Source organism: Sorex fumeus, unplaced genomic scaffold (assembly GCF_029834395.1).
Source record: "Sorex fumeus unplaced genomic scaffold, SorFum_2.1 ptg000014l, whole genome shotgun sequence".
Classification (NCBI taxonomy): domain Eukaryota; kingdom Metazoa; phylum Chordata; class Mammalia; order Eulipotyphla; family Soricidae; genus Sorex; species Sorex fumeus.
The window spans coordinates 29,748,760-29,769,942 of record NW_026606071.1 but is presented as its reverse complement, the minus strand read 5'-3'; the positions used below and the strand labels follow the sequence as shown (position 1 = coordinate 29,769,942).

Genomic DNA, 21,183 nt, shown 5'->3' with positions numbered 1-21,183 from the left:
TCCAATGGAGACGTTACTGGGCCTGCTCGAGCAAATCGATGAACAACGGGAGGGCCTTTATATTAAAATGTAAAACTGCCTATTTTAATGATAGATAAAGGAAAAATAGCATTAGATGAGATTTTTATGTTAACATATTTCTGCAAAACTATCAACAGTTAAATTTGGGATTTGCTTATGTCTATGTAAATAACTAAAAGATTTCAATTTCATTGTGAAACATAAGTCTAGTACAACAAGTCTCTAAATTCAGGAGTATAACTAAGATGATATCAGAAGATTCAGTTGGGTTGTAAGCCTGTAGGGGTACTATTAAAACTGTATAGGAACTAGAATGATACTATAGTGGGTAGAACATTTGCTTTGCATGCAACCAACCTGGATTTTACCTCCAGCATCCCAACTGGTCAGCTTGAGCTCACTATGAGTAATTTCTGAGCACAGAGGAAGAAGTAACCCCTGAGTAACACTGGGTATGACCCAAAAACCTTTAAATACACACACACACACACACACACACACACACACACACACACTATTTAGCCAACTAAGAAAGATATTTTGAAAAAAGGAGAATTGATTACTTTGAGGGAGGTGAGTGAAGTAAGTACTCTTTCGCTATTCAGTGAAACTAAGGTACTCAGTTCTAGAGACTCATTGGGTAGAAAGTGGCTAAGTGGCTAGTGATGAATGAATGGCCTGTAGATTCTTAGAAAGTAAGAATTTAGTAGCACTGGCACCCAAGAGACTTACTGGTAGTGGCAGAGAATTAACAGTTTTGCTGGGAAGAATTGGATCAGATTCTCAGCCCCTTGAGTGTTATTTCATACTGTGTATAATGAACATGGATTTTATTCTACCACAGTCAGGCACATGACATTTCACATTACTCTGTTTTTCCAAATATAATTAGATCAGACTCAGTCCTGCTTGCCAGGGTGGCATGATCATTAGAGTATTAAGGAGAGTGGGGAATCTGTAAACACCATTCTGAAGCCAATATATCACTGCCTTTGATAGTTGTGCATATGAATAAAGTATAGAGTTAGCCAATTTCTACTCTACATGAGTAGGAATTTGCATCTTTTGTTCTCTGCTCACTTTTGAATCTTTTCCTGGTAAATTTTCTAATTTTGTATTGTGATTGAACAAGTTTTGTGTTTTAACTATTGTTCTGACTTGCTCTAAGAGGCCAGAACAGAAATTAATTGCCCAGAGAAATTTAATGGAAAACCTTACTGATAGAGAGGTTACAATTTACTACGGTATTTGTCACTGTCAGAGTACACATAAATTCTATATTAATTACCTGCAGAGGGGCTTCCTTGCCTATAACCCTCTGCTTATAAGTATTCTCCAAGATTTGATGGGCTTATTAAATTCAAGTCTACTAATCATAGGTAGTCACTATTACATAAAGGTACTTACTTTGACTAATGGAATTATGCTAGTAATATTTGCAGATGATATTCAATTGGATAAGAATGTATAAGGCACTATAGAACTATTTTCACTTGTTACAAATGGTTTTAACAAAATTAAATAGGCAACTTTTAAATGAATACTTTTTATTAGAAAGATAGTTAACCTGAGTGCATAATTTGAGTACAAATCTAATTTAGGTACCAGATGGTTACACACATTGCCAAGCATGGGATTGTTTTAAGTATACATTAAATTGTGCCTAAGCATAGGCTAAATATTAAAGAATTATGAGATGAGATTCTACAATCACTTAAACTTAATGCAGATGAAGGAATATGTAAGGAACCACTTTTATCTTTACAAAGAATAAATTAGAGGAAAAAACTAAGAAAATAATAAGAGAATAGTTTCAAAAAAAAGTCTAGTAAAAAGAAATGAGTGATATACTATAACTTCATGAATTTTTTTCAAAATGAAGACATTTTCCTGAAATGATCTGGAAATTAATGGAAAGGCCAAAAGCCTTATAATCTATTCTAACCTTCCACTATGTAACTCCCACTACAAGTGAAGAGTAGTTTATAGCTGTAGGTTTCACATTTATTCCCCAAATGTTGTATGGTAAAATGATTATAAAATTTTGTCTCTTTAGTGTCAAAGGGAATATATTGGCTAAGGTTTTTGCCTAGCATGCTATATATCTGGGTTTGATCCCCAACACCCGTAGTATCCTCTGTGTCCTGCCAGGAATGATCCCTTAATGCAGAAGCAGTAGCAAGCAAGATGTGGTTAAACCCCCACCACCCCCCCAAAAAAAAACCGAATAAACAAAAAATCTGTTCTTTAGAAATGCTGTGCAATTTTTTAAAATTTCAGGGTTATTTTGAATATAGGCAATTGTCCAGATCTTTTAATTTTTCCTGTTTCTCTTTAGTTAAATTCCAAGTACTAGGAGAACACATTACACATGGATTTGAAAGGGTTTTGAAGCATTTAAGATTTTTTTGAAGCATTTAAGATTTTAATAATTATCTGCAACACTTTTTTTTTCTTGAAAACAGTTATAGAAGCATATATTGGCAGTGAAGTTTATCAGTTTTAACTTGCAGAAGCTGCACTGTAGAGTGCACTATAAAACTCGTGTTTTATGTGGGTATTGATTCTTCAATTGACAAAATAGGCCGTTTCCTGGAGTTAGAGTTACTAAGGCAATAGTTGAGTTAGGGTTCTCTCTTGATGGGGCATTCTGATACTTTTTCCTTGAGTTGTGGTTCCTGGGCATAATTTCTTGTGCTATTCACCAGTGTTATTTATTAGTAGAAAGTTAATAAAATGTTTCCTATGAAAATAATAACACTCTGAACTCTCACATCCTTGCCCAAACACTGCTTTCGATCTTCAAAATTCACTCTATATTACAGCCTTAGATAAATAATTTTTTCAGTTATAGAAGTATACTGAAGGCTAAAATTTACACAGAAAAAGTTATTGAGAACTCACTTTGGAATTTAGGAAATGAATTAACATAAAAGTAATAAGATATAGCACAATTTACTTAGTGTACAAAAACTAAACCAATGATTCTTAATTATGCAATAATATTAATTTGATTTTACATTTTCAGTTCAAATTATTACACGATTCATTTGCCTTGGCTTTTATCAGGAATCATACTTTTAATAATTATATGCAATAATTTGCATTCATCAATTTTCAGAGGTTTTTATTTTCTGCCTTCTAATTCACAGAGCAGCTGTGTAATAGTGGTATCACTCTATCATCAGTTTGTTTTGTGCTCTGTTTTGGGGTAGCACTATAGCAGTGTAGCACTGTCCTGTTGTTCATTGATTTCTTGAGCAAGCATCAGTAACGTCTCCAATTTGAGATTTGTTGTTACCATTTTTGGCATATCAAATATGTCATGGGTAGCTTGCCAGGCTTTGCCATGGGGGCAGGATACTATCGGTAGCTTGCCGGGTTCTCCAAGAGGTGCAGTTGTTTTGGGGTAACCCCTGAAAACAGACAACTTAAGAGACCATATATGAATGGAAATTTTTGCCCTTAAACAAATTTTATGTTTTATGTTTATCTGTATATACTATACACTGTCATGTTAGAACCAGGAAATGCTAGTAAACAAATCCAAAGATTCATACATGCAGGGCATGTGGAGCATCACTTAATCTACATCCCTGGCCCAGATTTCTACATTTAGGTATAGGAACATTGGTGTGGTATTAGAACTTTCTTTGCATAAAACTCAACCATTAATAGTACTGTAAATCATGATATCCAAAATAGAATTAATAGAATAGATATTGTTATTTGTACTTATGTCTTATTAAAAAAATGTTTTCCCTTAGGAGCTGAAGAATTAGTTATGGTTAAAGTGCACATTTGCACACAAGCAACCCTGGTTTGATCTCCTATTTCACATAGTCTCCCAAGCACTGCTGGTTTTAACTTTGGGAACTCTTGAGCATAGCCAGGGTGACCTAGAAAATCCCTGGCATTATGGGATCTGACAAACATTGCATCCTCAAGAGCTCACAAAGAAATACTGTCCAGTATATTTGAGAAACTCAGAGAATGGCTCCAGATTCCTGAAAACCACTTGGGAAGCTAGCCCTAGACACTTATACATAAATTTATGCATAAAAACCATTTGATTCCATGAACCCCTTCTGATATAAAAAGATTCTGTAAGAGTATCTGATTTGAAGAATTTATTGTAAAGCTTTATATTGGGCTGGAGCGATAGCACAGCAGGTAGGGTATATGCCTTGCATGCAGCCAATCCGGATTTGATTCCTCTGCCCCTCTCGAAGAGTCCATCAAGCTACCGAGAGTATCCCGTCCACATGACAAAGCCTGGAAAGCTATCTGTGACATATTCGATATGCCAAAAACAGTAACAATAAGTCTCACAACGGAGACATTACTGGTGCCTGCTCAAGCAAATCGATGAACAACGGGAGGACAGTGCTACAGTGCTACAGTGCTTTACATTATTTATCTGTGTCAGAGAAAGGATATGTGATACATGTAGAGGGCGTCTACATATACCCATCAAAATTGATTTTTACACTCATGAAATAATTTATTATAATGGATGATAGTTCCCTTAAATCGTTTTTTCACAAAGTGGATTGAACATATGCATCCATTACTTACTTTTAAGGTATGTTTTTCCTCTGTTCTAAGAATTCAGTGAAATAAAAATTTAACCACTGAAGCAGTGGCTGAATGAGAACTTTGATTTCTTGACTAGTTAATTTTAGGCATATGTAATTTTAACCAAATTGTTATATAAAAGTAATGCATGGCATGGATGGTCCTTGCCTTCCCTTAGTCATTTATATATTCAATGAAAAAAGCTTAGTTTTTTAGGAATGCCAGAGGTGTTCAGAGTTTACAATTTGATGCCATAGAGTTCTTTTATTCCTCACCCCCCCATCTTTTCTCCATTAAAATTTTATTCTTACAAATGACTATTGAGGATGTGCATCCCTCAGAATTGGGGGATTTGGGGCAAGAGAATAAATGAAGGATTTTAAATTGTAAAGTAAAAAGTAAAGTAAAGGCCCTCCCCTTGATCATCGATTTGCTCAAGTGGGCCCAGTAACGTCTCCATTGGAGACTTTGTTGTTACTGTGTCTGGCATATCGAATACTCTCGGTAGCTTGCCGGGCATTCCGAGAGGGGCGGAGGAATCGAACTCGGGTTGGCCATGTTGGCTGCATACAAGGCAGACGCCCTACCCGCTGTGCTATCGCTCCAGTCCTAATTATAAATAAAATTTTATTAAATATGTCTGTCTTCCTTTTGAGGGATACGTCTTTGTCACCTCTTCAAAAGCTAGCTTCAGATGTTAGCATTCTTGGAATTTACAATGCTGTGGTAGGATAGAATGAAATGACCTTCCAGTCTGAGATTCCTTCTCCACCCTGGCTCTTCCTTTACTGTGAGAGTTTTGACACACAGGACATTTTAGTCTGCACACCCAGATTCTTTCACTTATCTCTCAAACATTTCTACTAGAACTACAAAATCTTCTAGGCATGTGTATGATTTCTACAGTGTGAGTTTGTGGGGTAGAGAGTTGGGAGAAAACAGGAAATGGAAAAGATATGTCAAACCCAAGGCCATTTGTCAATATAACTCTGTGATTAAATATATTTGGAGCATATCCCAGAAAAGAAAAGTATAAGTTTTATTTGGGCACTTTTCTTGATTTTGCAGACTTTGCTCAGAAAAGTATGGCCTTAGAAAAGCCAAAGTGCTCAATAAATAGTTGTTGGTTTCTCACTAGATACTAGTCACACAGGACATGGGGGAGAACAAATCAATGTCTGTGTCCTTGTAGAACTTAAACTATGAGGGAAATGACAGTCTATAAATATTAACTGTAATAAATATGTGTATTGAATAACTGAAATAAATATATGAGCCATGTAATTTAAGAAGAGAAGTACTATAGAGACAATAAAGATTGGGCTTGGAAAATGTGGGAGAATTTCCATGTAGAAGAGGTCAGAGTTTGCTTCCAAAGAGGTAGACTTTGAGAGAACAATTGAAGGTGGTTAGAGAAATAGTCAATCAGAGCTAATAAAACTCATGTCTCTTAATAATATAATGAATACCATGTAGTACGGCTACACACAATGATTTGCATGAAAACAAGATATTGGGACATATGAAACAGAGTGTATAGCTGGAATATTTCTCTGGTTGTCTTCAGACATGGGCATGTTAAATTAATTTTTATTATTTCATTTGTTTTGAAAATATTAGGACTAGAATTGACTGAGAATATCTCACAAGAAAGTGGAAAATGAGAAGTGAATTGCAGTAATTTCGTTATTTGTTTGTTGTTTGTTCTTGAAATATACTTTTTTCAAGTCTTACCCTAGCTCTGTAGTCAGGGATCACTGCTCAGGGGACCATATGAAAAGCCTGGGTTGGAACTCAAAAGGCAAGCACTCTACTCCCAGTATTATCTGTCCATCCCTATTGCACTAATTATGAAGAGTGGTACTGGCCAAGATAATAGCAGTAGATGGCTTAAGAAATAGTGGGGTTCACTCCACAGTTGTTATCATGCTCCAGGTCAGATTCCACTGCTTGGGAAAAGCCTCACCCAGAAATAATCTGCTGAAACATTTAGGTATGAGGGTTTTGTGACTGAAATTTCCAGGCATTCAGGAAGTTGAGGATGAGTTACCTCCCCACATCTTCTAATATTTTTGGAAGCCCTGGTAGTCATAAATATGCCCCAACACCACTGGCCAGTTAATTTTTTAACTCTACCTGTGTCACCCCATTAAAATTTTGGACTGCTTGGAGTGTGTGGACATAACATCTCAAACTCTACAGCACTAAAACACCAGGAGTAGCAAACCAAATGGATGGGATGTAGTTAGAAGGTAACCGATCTTGATTAACAAAATATAAATGGAGAAGGCTTAACCAGTAACAACATGTTATGTAAAAAACTACACACGCTGAAGGTCGTGTGTTCACGGGCTCTCGACTGCTCTATCGGTGCCCTAGAGCCGCCGTGTGTGGCCTGCATCGGGATGGCTATTGGCCAAGGGTAGACGAAGGAAGAGACGAGGGCCAGGCCGGTTGATCTTAGTGGCAGTTTATTACCAGGAAGTTTATCCCATAGAAGAAATTTATGTTATGGAGGGCCTAGGTTCTCTCAAGCACATGTTCCCCTTGCTAGTCTCTCCATAGTCTATCTTTCAGCCCTGCTCTCTCCTTCTCCTGCTCCCTCCTAGTCTGGGCTGACACTCCACCCAGTCAGGTAGCCAAATCAACATAAGAAAGCCTTTCCTGAGGATCCATCTAAAAGGTAATTCTAAAGCCCTTCCTGACTGCCCAAGGGCAAACTACCTCTTAAGGAACTATCAAATATCAACAATTCCTGATGTTATTCAGGAAGGATAGAACAGTGTTATCCTACAATGTTAGTAATCTTTTATACAAAGACTTAATTGGATCCATGGTGAGATACAATAATATCCACTTACTTTTTTTGAAGAAAACTTTATCATTCTGTTAGAAAATTATTGATAACAAGCATTATAAAATAAATTATTGAGGCCCTGCTATGAGGGCAGGCTTAAAGGGTGATTGGAAAAATTTCATATGGTGGTGGTAAAGGTAAAGGTAAAGGCCCTCCATTGATCGTCGATTTGCTCGAGCGGGCCCAGTAACGTCTCCATTGGAGACTTTGTTGTTACTGTGTCTGGCATATCGAATACTCTCGGTAGCTTGCCGGGCTCTCCGAGATGGTGAGAAGGTATAATGATGGCAGGATTGATGTTGGAATATTAACTGCCTATAACAAATCATCATTAGCAACCACGGTGTTTATATAAAGTGTAGTGGTAAACTGAAATTTAAAAAAAAAATAGTGGATTTTCTGATCACTAGAGATAGAACAAATACATAAACAATATTTGTTACGAATAAGATAAACGTGATCTCAAACCTTTGACTTGAATAACAGGAAGAATAGATTGACTTTAGTAGAAATATAATATAATTATAATATATAATTATATATAATATAATCATAATATGTAATATATTATATATAATAATATAATACAGTCTTTAATGTGCATTGTCTATACATACTCCATCCAAATATGTACATGGTAACTGTCCTTGATAACCAAAAAATAAAATAGTAACATATGAGTAAAAGCAGTTTGGAAAAAAGAATATGCAATGTTTTGGGTTTGTACAAATATAAGACTACTAGACATACAAGTGGAAATGTTGAATGGGAAGCTGGATATGAGTGTGAAATTCAGGGAGAGTCTTTTTTCTTCATTGAATCACACTGATATACAAATTACAAAGTTGTTCATGATTGGGTTTCAGCCATACAATGTTTCAGTGCAGAGTTTTAAAGTAAATATTTGGAGGGCATTAACCTCAAAACTCAATTAAGGAGTAAGAATTAGTAGAAATGAAGAGAGACAATAGACAATAAACAGAAATTGTCTAAAATAATAAGAACTTTGCTAAAATATTGTTTTGAAAAATCATTTTTCATCATATTTTGTTTTAATTATGCATGTTCATAGTAATCATTATTTGGTTCATTTTTTGAAAAACTTCAATTTTAGATTTCACTTGAAAACCTTTCTTGCTTAAAGTATTTTGCTTTTAAATTGTTTTACACACTTTCAAGTGGTGATTCATATTATAGAACATACATTTCAACAGTGGGCATTACAAAATAAAATTTAAACGTAAACATTTTAGAGATATAATCAGTCTTTAATGCACATTGTCTATACATACTCCCTCCATATATATACATGATAACTGTCCTTGATAATCACAAAATAAAATAGTAACATAGCAAAATTTAGAATCTTTCTTTGTCTTGCTTGTGATAAGCTTAATAAATTCTGAATGTAAAGTTTGATTGATGGTTATAATCCTGAACTCATTTCAGTCCATCAATGAATAAAATCTTTTTTCCTTCAATCATATTCAAATCTCAAGTATGAAGAATGTCTTACAAAACAATATCAGTTCTTTACAAGAGCCTTTGTGACAAAAAAAAGATCTCACAGTTTGAATGAGATTCGAACCCTTTGTGATCTTGTATTACCAAATAAATTGTTCATAATATGATATAAAATTAGTATATTAGATTCAAAGCTGAAATAAGAATTAAATAACTTTTTAATTTAAATGATTACACACATAAACATCCTGACCAAAATAAATCATTTAAGACAAAAAATTCTTTGTGTCATTTCAGTCTATTCGAGAAGTCACAGGCTACGTGTTAGTGGCTCTCAATCAGTTTCCTTACCTGCCTCTGGAAAATTTACGCATTATTCGTGGTACAAAACTTTATGAGGATCGATATGCCTTGGCAATATTTTTAAACTACAGAAAAGATGGAAATTTTGGACTTCAAGAACTTGGATTGAAGAACTTGACAGGTAAGAAAAATATCTATTTTTTCATATACACATATATATGCATTATTACCTGTTTGATGTAATGTGGGTATGTGTGTGTAACTATTAAGTATGTTTTATATCAAGGAACACTATAAAACATGTATTCATTTTATCAGAAATGATGCCCTATACTGTCTCTATTTTTATCTATAGATAGACAGTTTAAATGATACTGTAATATTGTATCTCAGCTGAACAGAAATGCACTCCGAGGAAATGCTCAGTGACTGATCACTGAGTTATGAAGCGAGTTTAAGAATGTTATGTTTGGTGGTTTCAGGTGAACAGTGAAGCATACTGTCAAATCTCAGTAAAAGACTGAAATCCCAATTCTACTTAAAGCCCAATAAATACACATGCTAGTAGTTTAGCTACTTTAGTCTAGACTTTTGCACCACTAACTTATATTTAGAAAATTTATTAAATTTATAAATGCAGTTATGATTAATTTAATTCATTAATTCTCAAAATGCCCTCAGTAATTATTTCTCAGAATGCTTTAAATATCAGTGATTCTATCTCCCCTTAGATCAGAGATTGGCAGTTACTAATTTTCACTTTGCTACAAAATGTACTCTGAAAAAAAATGTTTTCTATGCTTGCTATTAAACACCTCTATTTTTATATCATTTTTATATTTGATAGTTCATATATAGGCTAGTGGAAGGCTTTGATTAATATTTTTCACTGATATCCTACAACCAAAATGTATTAATACATATAATTAAGAAAATCACTGCGAGAAAAAGGTTAAAACATTAATAAAATTAGTATGATTTACATAATTTTTACCAAAACATCTGACTTTATACATTTTAAGTCTACTCAGCAGTGATGTTTGATATTGAAAAAGCAAATATTTTTTGCGATATTGTAAAAATAGTAGGAATGTAGCACAGTGTTGTCCTCTTGTTGTTCATCCATTTGCTCGAGTGGGCACCAGTAACATCTCCACTGTGAGTCTTGTTGTTACAGTTTTTGGCACATCAAATACAACATGGGGAGCTTGCCAAGCTCTGCTGTCTGGGTGAGATACTCTGGGTAGCTTGAGGGCTCTCTGAGAGGATGAAGGAATCGAACCCGAGTCGGCTGCTTGCAAGGCAAAAGCCCTACATGCTGTGCTATTGCTTCAGCCCTACCAAAAAGGTACTAGGATCAAATCTACTGTGATATAAAGAGTTTCTTATAACAAAACAGTTTGATCAGTGCCTTTTCTTCAAACACAACCTCCAACCCACACATTTCCTTTGCATTTGTTCTGTCCTGTATCTTTCTTTCAACCCATTTCAAAATCAGGTTGATACAACATGATCTCCCAAGTTTTGAACACGTTACTAATTATCTCATTTAACATGACAAAACTGCTCTGCAGTACCATTTCAAAAGTATTACATCTGTTCTATAAATACTCAAAAAGCTTTAAAATGCTCACAAGAAAAGTTCTTGCAACATATATTCACAGGACAAAAGTTCAATTCACATTAGACCAGGAGTCATCTTTAGGATTCTGATTTCTAGGAAAACACAGATATGAAAAAAGATTATAACACTCATAGATTGCCATGAAACAGTAGGGATTTCACATTTGTGTGTAAAGTTCTCTGAAGATCTGGACTAGGTTGATACCTGGTGACAAAGCTTTGTAAAAATAGTAAGTATAAAATAATATATCAAATTAAGTCATGTTTTTTCACTTCAAGTAATATGAAAACATAGTTTTTTTGAAAGTCACTTTGTTTAATGACCAGCTCAGTGCAGTACAAAGGAGATATTTTTAATAAAGAAAAAATACTGATTGTTATTTTTTCAACATTATGGCTATAGAATTGGTCACATAAAGGTAAATGAAAATCTTAGAATCCATAAGGTCTTCATTAATGTCTACTTTTTTTAAATTAAAGATATTTTCTAACAGAATGGTTTTGCTAAATATTTTTAATTCAAATCAAAACAAAAGAGGATCAAGAATTTTAGAAATGAAGTATAGAAGAGAAAAATTGGATAACTGAAATTAGTACCCTCAAAGTAATATGATCCAGTTGTAATAAAACTTGAATAGGTCAGTCTGTTTTTGTTTTAGTTTTTGTTTTTTTCTATAACATTCTTCTGCCTGTGGCAAAGAAAAACATGGCTAGGTAAAATATTTAAAAAAAAGAAATTCATTTAAAAATATTTCATTAAATTTGAATTATGTTATTCCATAACATGGGATGCTATTTGAATATTTCCCTAGTGAATATTAGTTCTTTCTAAGATTGTTTAGTGATTTGGAAGCTAGCTCAGTGTTTTGCCATCATGCTTTCCATGTCTAGGGACTTTAAAGTTCTCCAGCAATCCTCATTGATACCTGCTCTTCTACCAACATCCCTGAGAGTAGCCCTTGAGGCTTCTAAGATTCTCTGAGCAGTACCTCACTGCTGGTCTGGACCATTTAACTGTTTTTCCATGTGGACCAAGTATGCAGGGAATGAACAGTGAGTTCTCTGAGCACTTCTTGAGAGAAACTCCACCCTCCATAATAAGATTCTTCTGACTTGTAAATTTAATAGCAGTGCTACTGAACTATTTAAAATGCATCGTAAATCACAGTTACACCTCATTCAAACATTGTTGTTGGGTGAGCTCACTCTATGTTCCTTGTAGTGACAATCCTCTTGTATAATATTGAAAAACGATACTATGCTTTCAAAACTAAGAATACTTTACTATGGCAGAACTGTATTTTCTTGTGTAGTATAGCATACTGGAGCGATAGCACAGCAGTAGGGCGTTTGCCTTGCACGCAGCCAACATGACAGACTCGAGTTCGATTCCTCCGCCCCTCTCGGAGAGCCCGGCAAGCTGCCGAGAGTATCTCGCCCGCACGGCAGAGCCTGGCAAGCTCCCCGTGACATATTCGATATGCCAAACACAGTAACAACAAAGTCTCCAATGGAGGCGTTACTGGGCCCGCTCGAGCAAATCGATGATCAACGGGAGGGCCTTTACCTTTACCTTAGTATAGCATACAAAAATAATACGTATAATAAAATAAGGAGTTGATAACATAGTTAAAAAGTGGTTGTTGAAGAGTTATAATGATTTTATTTTTGTGTAATGATTAGAGAAAATTGCAATAAAATGAGTAAGAATTAGAGATACCAGGACTTTTTTTAATTCAAGTGCACTTGTTAGTTGAAAATTATTTGATAACATTATCTTATGTGAGTCTGGAATCAGTATCAATAATGTAACTCAAATTTTGATAATGAGAAATTGCATGGTAAGAATAATTGTGTTTTATAAACAAGACTATGTGAAGAATGACAGGAGACATCTACTTCTACATAAGGAATAATTTGTGGTGGAACTTGAGAACAAGATTGTTTATAGTAATATTATATTATAAGGAGTTAAATATTGTAACATTAATTTAAACTGGCTAACAAGCAAACATTGCGATAAACTTCAATAAGATTTTGTTTTATTTTGGAAAGATAAGTTTGTGTGTGTGTGTGTCTGTGTGTGTGTGTGTGCGTGTGTGCTCACGCGCATGCACACACACGTCTGTGCATGTGTACATGCTCTAACCAAAACAAGCCAATAAAACTTTAAAAAATCAGTGTTCTGTTATGTGTAATACCACATGATAGACCCTAATTTTATAGTATCATATGAGGAAAAGTAGAAACTCTGTCATATGTCCCAGTGCCTCACTGTATGTGACTAGTAAATTTAATGTTTTAAATTATATTTTAAAACTTACATTTTATTTGTGAGGCTACATTTGCCACATGCAAGTCAGGCCCTATTAACTATTTCTAAAGGACCACCATCATCATTATGTATGTTCTTATTAGAAATATAAATTCTGGAAGCAGTGACATTTAGAGATGAAAAACTAGTTGGGAAACCTATCCCCGTGTATTTCATTGTCCTCCCAGTGATTCTATTCCTACAAAAGTGTAAGAAACGTTGTGTAATTACTTACAGGTGCTATCAAGAAAAACTTGTACAATTTCTAGCCTCTTCTTATATACTTGATCTAAATAGCTGGTGTTTTCTTTTCTATTCATTGAGGAAAATAAAGGAAGGGTATGGGGAAAAACAAATGTTGAGATTAAATAGCAATAGATGCACTCGTGCTTAGGATTGGATTTGGAAGAATTCAGCTGCAATGTTAATATATATGTGGGCACAAAAGTGCTTAGAAATGAAACACATGCTATAAATCAATTTACTTCTGTATCACCATTATACCTAATACTATTTTTTATAGTGGAATACCATTATAAAGACAATGAAAATGCATGGAAAATTTTTTTATTTGAACAAAAGCAAAATATTTTAAGCAAAAAAATAGTAACAAATACAATTTTTTTAAGTATAGAAGTATAGTATGTTGTAACTACAAATAATGATTTTCTACAATAATACAATAGATATATATATGCTTATTTTTCATAATGTCTTTTCACTCATGCTGTTCTAGTATAATAATTGCATGCCTTTATAATAGTTTCCTTCTACAGTCTTATATAAATTGATTTGCCTCCTGAAAATCTGTATTCTGTTGAAGGATGTTTAGTGAACAGGAAGACTAAAGTAGAAGGCTAATTGTTAGATATAATTCATATACATAAAAATTAACTTAAACTTTAAGCATTCTTGTTAACCTGACACTTAATAAAACCCATTTCTTTGGCTATGCACATAGCAATCTTATTTAGATAATTCCATTTAGGTGCCTAAGGATAAAGAAAATGTTAGGGTTGGAGTGATAGCACAGTGGGTAGGACGTTTGCCTTGGACGAAGCCGACCTGAGTTCGATTCCCAACATCCCATATGGTCTTCCAAACACTGCCAGGAGTGATTCCTGAGTGTATAAGCCATGAGTAACCCCTGTGCATCGCTGGTGTGACCCAAAAAGAAACATATATTCTGACTAAATAGAGAACTTTCTTTCACTGTTGGCGGTGTTGTTTCCCTGATCTATTATGGGTGAGAGGAGGGATATGGAGAAGATGCAGGGAGCTGGACAAAGGACATGCCGCACAGTCTAAACGAGAGCGAGGAACATTTCTTGAGCATCTCTTTCTGCTAACTACAGTCATCCTGCTCTGATCAGAAGAGAGAAAATGCTTCCATCCACATGTCCCTTCAGACACATAATCATCTTTTTATTTTCTTGCATTTTGAGTCATACACAGCATTGCACAGGGGTTATTACTGGCTAATGCACTCAGGAATTATTCCTGGCAGTGCTCAGGGGGACCATATGGGATGCTGGGAGTCAAACCCATGTCATCAGCGTGCAAGGCAAACACCCTTCCCGCTGTGCTACCACTTCAGCTCAATGTGATCATCTTAAGACTATTGACAATCACACTAACAGCCTTGGTGTACATAGCTGTAAATCAATGTGCCATTTATTCTATACAGGTGACTTTGCGTGTAGACGGTCTTATCACTCCCAATGCTGATGTTATGTTGATATGTTTTAGCAATCATTTTCTTAACTAGACATTTCTATTCAAAATCCAAACCTGAATTTTTCAAGTTTCTATCTAGCTGACAAAGTTATTTTCAAATTTTATTTGAATGGTGTATGATAGTACCATTACTTTTCTTTTCCTCAATTTGTAATATCGTCACGTCTGTTGGCTAAGGTGGGTAAAAGTACATGACGCAATCTCTCTGTCCTGTAAGACGTAAAGTAATTTCATCTCTATGTTTTGTAAGAGATAGGGATGAACTCAGGTATTTCTCTACTATGTAGATTTTTTTTCATATTTTAAGTTGAGGAAAAATATTTTACCTCACAGCATTGCTATATTTACATATGAATTAATGTAGGTACATTGGCAACTCTAGTACCTTCTATACTGCAGATGCTGAAGACCCTTTACTTTGCCTGTATTGTGGTAAGCTTTCCTTTCACTGGCAAAATAATTGTACCTCTTTTGCCAAATGAAATTTATTCTCTTAATGGAACACTGAAAAATGACTCTTTGAATAAAAAGATATTCCAAAGTTAAGTGTTTCTTTTAATACTACTTTGAAAAGACTTCATAAATGACTGGCAGTGAGCAACCTATGACTTTTCTTGCCTACTTTCAGTGATTGCTGTCTTCAGTACTTTGCAGTTCTTTCTTCTGTCCTCACACCAGCACCTGTTGCCCCAGCCCTTCATATTAAATCTCCATCATCATGTTTCACTCTTCATTGGCCCTGACAATTGTCTTGACCTAGACAGGAAAAGATTCATTCTGAATTCTTTTTATGACACGGGAGTGCTAAGCATTCTCCAACCTCTCTGTGAAAGGTCTTAGAAATATCAGTGATTCGACCTGCACTCTGCAGGGTTTTTTGTTAGACTGATGTTTGAACAAGTTACTACTACTGATATTTGCATTACCACAGCAACTCAGCATTTTGTGATATCTGTAGAAAAAAATATAATTGCAAGAGCACTCTTGTTTAAAAATAAATGACTTGAAAAATGCTTAGATCAAAACTTACCAGTAGTGAAAATCATGCAAGTCAGATGGAATCAGTGAAGAGTGGCACATTCTAGGAAAGCATCAATTTTTAGATCCACAATTTTATATAAATGATACTTTAATAAATGTTTTTAAAGAAAATTGCCTGTCAAGTTAGACAGTGAATATTAGCCAGAAGACAGATGCCACACAATATACAATTTAAGTATATGTAAAGTAGAAATATATCTTTGAAAATAAATGTTATAATACAGAATTGGATAGTTATAGTGGCTGTACAAGAAAATTTTTCAGACTCATTCCAGCTTTAGAGAACTAATGAGTGCACTTATGGAATAGAATGATAAAAAAAAGAAATAGCAATTTATCGTCCTGTTGCATAACTGATCATAGAGAAGGGAATTACTGAAGAAGTAAGACAACGGATAGTGGGATTCCCAGAAAATAGAACTTTTTATCTTCTGTATCTCTAACATGTTTTCACTCATGATTTTAAGACTGTCTGCTCAGACTATGAAAAGAAAATTCTTGAATTATGTTTGCATACAGAGATCCCGAAGTAGATCCACTTTCTGAATTACCTTGTGCTTCATCCCTAAAGCATCCTGAGTTAAATATTAGAGGAAACCTAGCATTAGGGAAGTGTTTGCGATCATTCTTTCTTGATCAGGAGTTTTACTAATAACTGTATATTCTCTGGAAAAAAAGATAACACATCTATGTATTCTAAGAATAGAAGATATCATATGTAAACAAACTCCGTTATTAAAGTCTGTGTATTGAGAGTGTATAGTTGTTTGCCCATGACATACAGAAATTTATGGGACACAATTCCCAGGGCCACAGATGTAATGAAAGAAATGGATTATATAGGGGCTGGAGCCATTGTGCAATGGGTAAGGAAATTGCCTTGCATGATGCTAAACGATGTTTGATCCCCAGCGTGTTGTATGGTCCCCCAAGCACCACCAGTAGTAATTCCTGAGTACAGAGCCAGCCTCACCCCTAAGCATTGCTGGGTGTGTGGGTGAGGGCAACCACTCAAAACACATCATCTATAGAGTCTGTGATAAGTCTCTATTGAAATCTAAAATTATATAAATGTATAACTGAATTATAGTAGGGATTAAGTAGAAAGTAACTCAGAAAGTGAATCTACTCTGGGATCTTCTTCTCATAGTCTGCGCAAGCCTGGCAAACTGGACATGATATCAGTCAGTTACATGAATGAGAAGTATAGGTCTCTGCTGGTTAGCATCAAAGCATAATAACTACAGCATCTCATGGTGCTATGCAGTTTTACTCTATGAAACTATTTCAGGTTTCTTTTCTTATTTTCACATATAGCCTATACTGCTGACCTGAAGTGTATCATTATTTTGACATATAAGGAAACCACAGTGAAATTCTGTGACTAATAACTGCCACCTGGTATTAGGACCTACAGTTATCACTTTCTTCTACATGTTGTGTTAAAAAGCTGTTGTTGTTAAATATGTTGTTCTATATATTTCTTACCTCTCTATGTTGTTCTAAAAGTGTTTTCAACACTTTCTCCAGGCAGAACATTACTGTAAACATAGTCTAAATGAAGGCAGAAACTCTCTAAGTCATATCTTAAAAAGACAATTTTGTTTATTCATTATTGTATGACACTTGATTATATCATGGAGATATATGTATCATATAATTTTACAACAAAATAGATCAATACTTTAATTGCTGCATGTGATGTAAAAGCACATTAACTATTAAATAATTTTATGCTTATTTCCAGTGAACTGGAATTTTTAAAAGTCAAGATCACTATATTGTTAGCTATAATTCTCAAACATTTTTAATAGACTAAATTTTACTAATGAAAGTTCATGATTGTTTAGCAAAGTGATGATAATTCAAATATTTGCTAGCTTTGTTTTGTTCCATTCATATATTTAAAATATGTTGCGATATGAGCTATTCTAAATTACCTTTTTATACCTATCTTCTCTCAGTAAATATTATATGTCTGACAAATATTTATCTACCCACTCCAATGTGAAAGCAATGGGAAAGTATTATTTTAAGGTCAAGTGTCTACAGTGTCAAGAGCCTCTCTTTTAATGTTTAGCTTATGAAGTAGCATTACTGAAAGATCTCTCGGTGATGATGGATATTTTGGGCATGTCCTACTCTAATGAGTAACCTTTTGCCAATGTACATACTAAGAAGTTGAAATCTAGTTATGACTGTGGAGTAAATGGATTTTGAACGGCATCTCTCTTTATTTAAATTTACAAAGCTACATGTCACTTTTGGCAACCATAGAAGACTGTGAATCTCTAAAGAGATTACTTATTTTACTGAATCCAGCATTATAGGGCAAGGATACTTACAAGCAGAATCATATGGAGAGTCAAACACCGGATTCAATCTCCCTCTGTCTAAATCCTTTCTTCAATTCTATAATCCTTAGTCTATTCATTAAAAGCGGTGTGATAAGAATTTTCTATTTTTGATATGTAGGAAAGTTGACTTCTAAATTATTCATATAGCAATAAAGGTGCTTCATTCAATGTATTATTTGCTATTATTGTATGAGAAACATGTCTGATAAAATATATCATTGTCATCCTGTTCATCAGTTTGCTTGAGTGGGAGTCAGTAATGTTTCTATTCGTCCCAGCCCTGAGATTTTAGCAGCCTATCCTTACTCATCCTTCCCAATGGTGTCGTACTGGAGCCTCTTTCAGGGTCAGGGGAATGAGATCTTCTATTGTTACTGTTTTTGGCATATCAAATATAACACAGGGAGCTTGCCAGGCTCTGCTGTGCGATAAAATATAATAGAAATTTTATTTCGTAATCCTTGAAGTCCCTCTTGGAGAGCCTGACAAGCTATTGAGAGTATCCCGCCCACACGGCAGATCCTGGCAAGCTCCTCGTGGAGTATTCTATATGCCAAAAACAGTAACAAGTCTCACAAAGGAGACGTTACTGGTGCCCATTGAGCAAGTCAATGAATAATGGAAGGACAGTGCTACAGTGCTACAATCCTTGAAGACATATTAACCTTTTATAATTAAATTATATATATATATTATGATTAGGAACTATTTTTTGTGCAAGCTGTATTCTAGTTGACATGTAATATTTTGGTACTACTTATTATCGGTAGCTTGCCGGGCTCTCCGAGAGGGGCGGAGGAATCGAACTCGGGTCGGCCATGTTGGCCGCTTGTAAGGCGAACGCCCTACCCGCTGTGCTATCGCTCCAGCTACCGAGAGTATTCGATATGCCAGACACAGTAACAACAAAGTCTCCAATGGAGACGTTACTGGGCCCGCTCGAGCAAATCGACGATCAACGGGAGGGCCTTTACCTTTACCTTTACTTATTATCAATCGGGATTTCTGTTTTTCACACATATAAAAGTGAGATCTTTACTATCATATTCAGTTCTCATTGGACAAAAGTTATAATTAAGTTCCAAAGTCTCTTTCTCTGGGGAGGGGTGGCATTTGGGTCTCAACCATCAGCATCTTGGGTTTAGTACTGACATTGTGCTCAGGGTCACTTACGACAGTTCTTTGGAGATCATATGTGGTTTCAGTGAACAAATCAGGATTTGTGGCATGAAAATGTCTTAATCCCTATATTATTTTTTGTGTCCTGGTGTTAATTTATTGAATGAATTCATTAAAAGAAGGACAAGATGTTTTATTTTTTATTATACAGAGAAAATATACTGAAAAGCCATGAGAATATTTTTGACACAAGTAATATCTATATCATTAGATTTTTCCAGTCACATTGCTCTTTTTTGTAATATGTTTTTACTAGGAGGATGAAGAGATATAGTAAAAATGCTAATTTGCTTCCCTGGAATGAAACCGATTCAGGTTCTATCCCCAGTACCACATATGATCCTCTGAGCACCACCACAAATGATCCTTGAGCACAAAGCCAGGAGTAATTCCTGAGCACCACTAAAGGTGGTCAAAATATATGCACCCCAAAACAAAAGAAAAAATCCAGTTTTATATAAGAAATAAGGCAAAAAACCCTTTTTTATAAAATGTCTGAAAAATATCACTACCAAATTTAATCAGATATAAATTACTGAATTATGAAAAGCGTTTATTGGTGCTTTTAGGTCACTCTGAAAAAGATGAAAGCTCACTATAATTATGAGATTATATAATGAATCAATATTTTAGAAGTATTAGATATAACAATGTTTATATTATTCAATTAATAAAGTATCATGACATGTAAGGAAAATAGCAGTATGATAGATATAGTGGTTTCCCAGAATCAGAGCAATATTGCTATTTTAATGGTTGATTATGTTTACTGATGAAGCAAATGAAACAAGCTTTAATAGAAATGACCAATATTTCATAAACACTGAAAATAATTTCCCACTTGCATATATCGATCAGGGAATAGATAATGAGAATTTGCATGGCTCAGTATCTTTTGATATAGTAGATGTTACTAAGCAGGGAATGTGAATTATTTTTCCTGATGTTTAAAACACTGATTTATTGACCCTACTAGTAAAAGATAAAACTGTACTTGAAATATAGAAAAAAATATTTCTTTTAGAAATTTCCATTAAACATTTCTCTCTTAGTAATACAGGAAAGTTGGTTGTCAAAATTGTTATCAGAGAGGAACTTTATTTCACATGTACTTATAATACTGCCTGAAAGTTCAACTAAATTTTTTTTCTGTTACTCATTTCTCATAATTCCTCCTATTCTGCACTCACTTAGAACTTTAATATACAGTATCTGAAATGTTTTATATTTTAGCTATAATTTTTAAGAAGTCCATTTACTGTATATAATCAACTTGTTTTGATTATTGGATTTTAAATTCCATAATAGTTTTGAGAAATATTTTCAGGGAGAAGTGAAAAGTGGTAGCCTAATTCTGATGAGCTTATTTAATTTATTTCCTCTATTATGCACATTAGAGATTAATTTTGCAATATCATTAATACTATATTAGAAGGAAACTCTCATAAGAAATATTTGAGTTTCAATGTACTATAAAATAATAGAACAAAATTAGATCTTTTTAAAAATTATATTTTGAGAGCATATTCTGTTCAGTAGTTGCCAAACAAAACAATATATTTTAATCTTAATGATGTAACACATTTTCTAAGTTATATGATTAAATATTGATCAGGTGACTCTGTAATAAAGAAAATTGTGTCATGTACCTTAAGAATTTTACTAACAATTTGCTAGGCATTGTTTACATTCTCATAATTACTTTGGTA

At 34.4% G+C, this 21,183-nt stretch overlaps 1 protein-coding gene across 5 annotated transcripts in view; it reads left to right on the top strand.

The window, feature by feature from the left end:
• ERBB4 (erb-b2 receptor tyrosine kinase 4) overlaps positions 1-21,183 on the top strand; it is a 1,197,143-nt gene that overhangs the window by 614,421 nt on the left and 561,539 nt on the right. For all 5 annotated transcript variants that reach the window (XM_056111671.1, XM_056111669.1, XM_056111672.1 and 2 more), the window contains exon 3: positions 9,218-9,404. In XM_056111671.1, the coding sequence (XP_055967646.1) occupies positions 9,218-9,404 (187 nt within the window). The remainder of the gene's footprint in view (positions 1-9,217; positions 9,405-21,183) is intronic.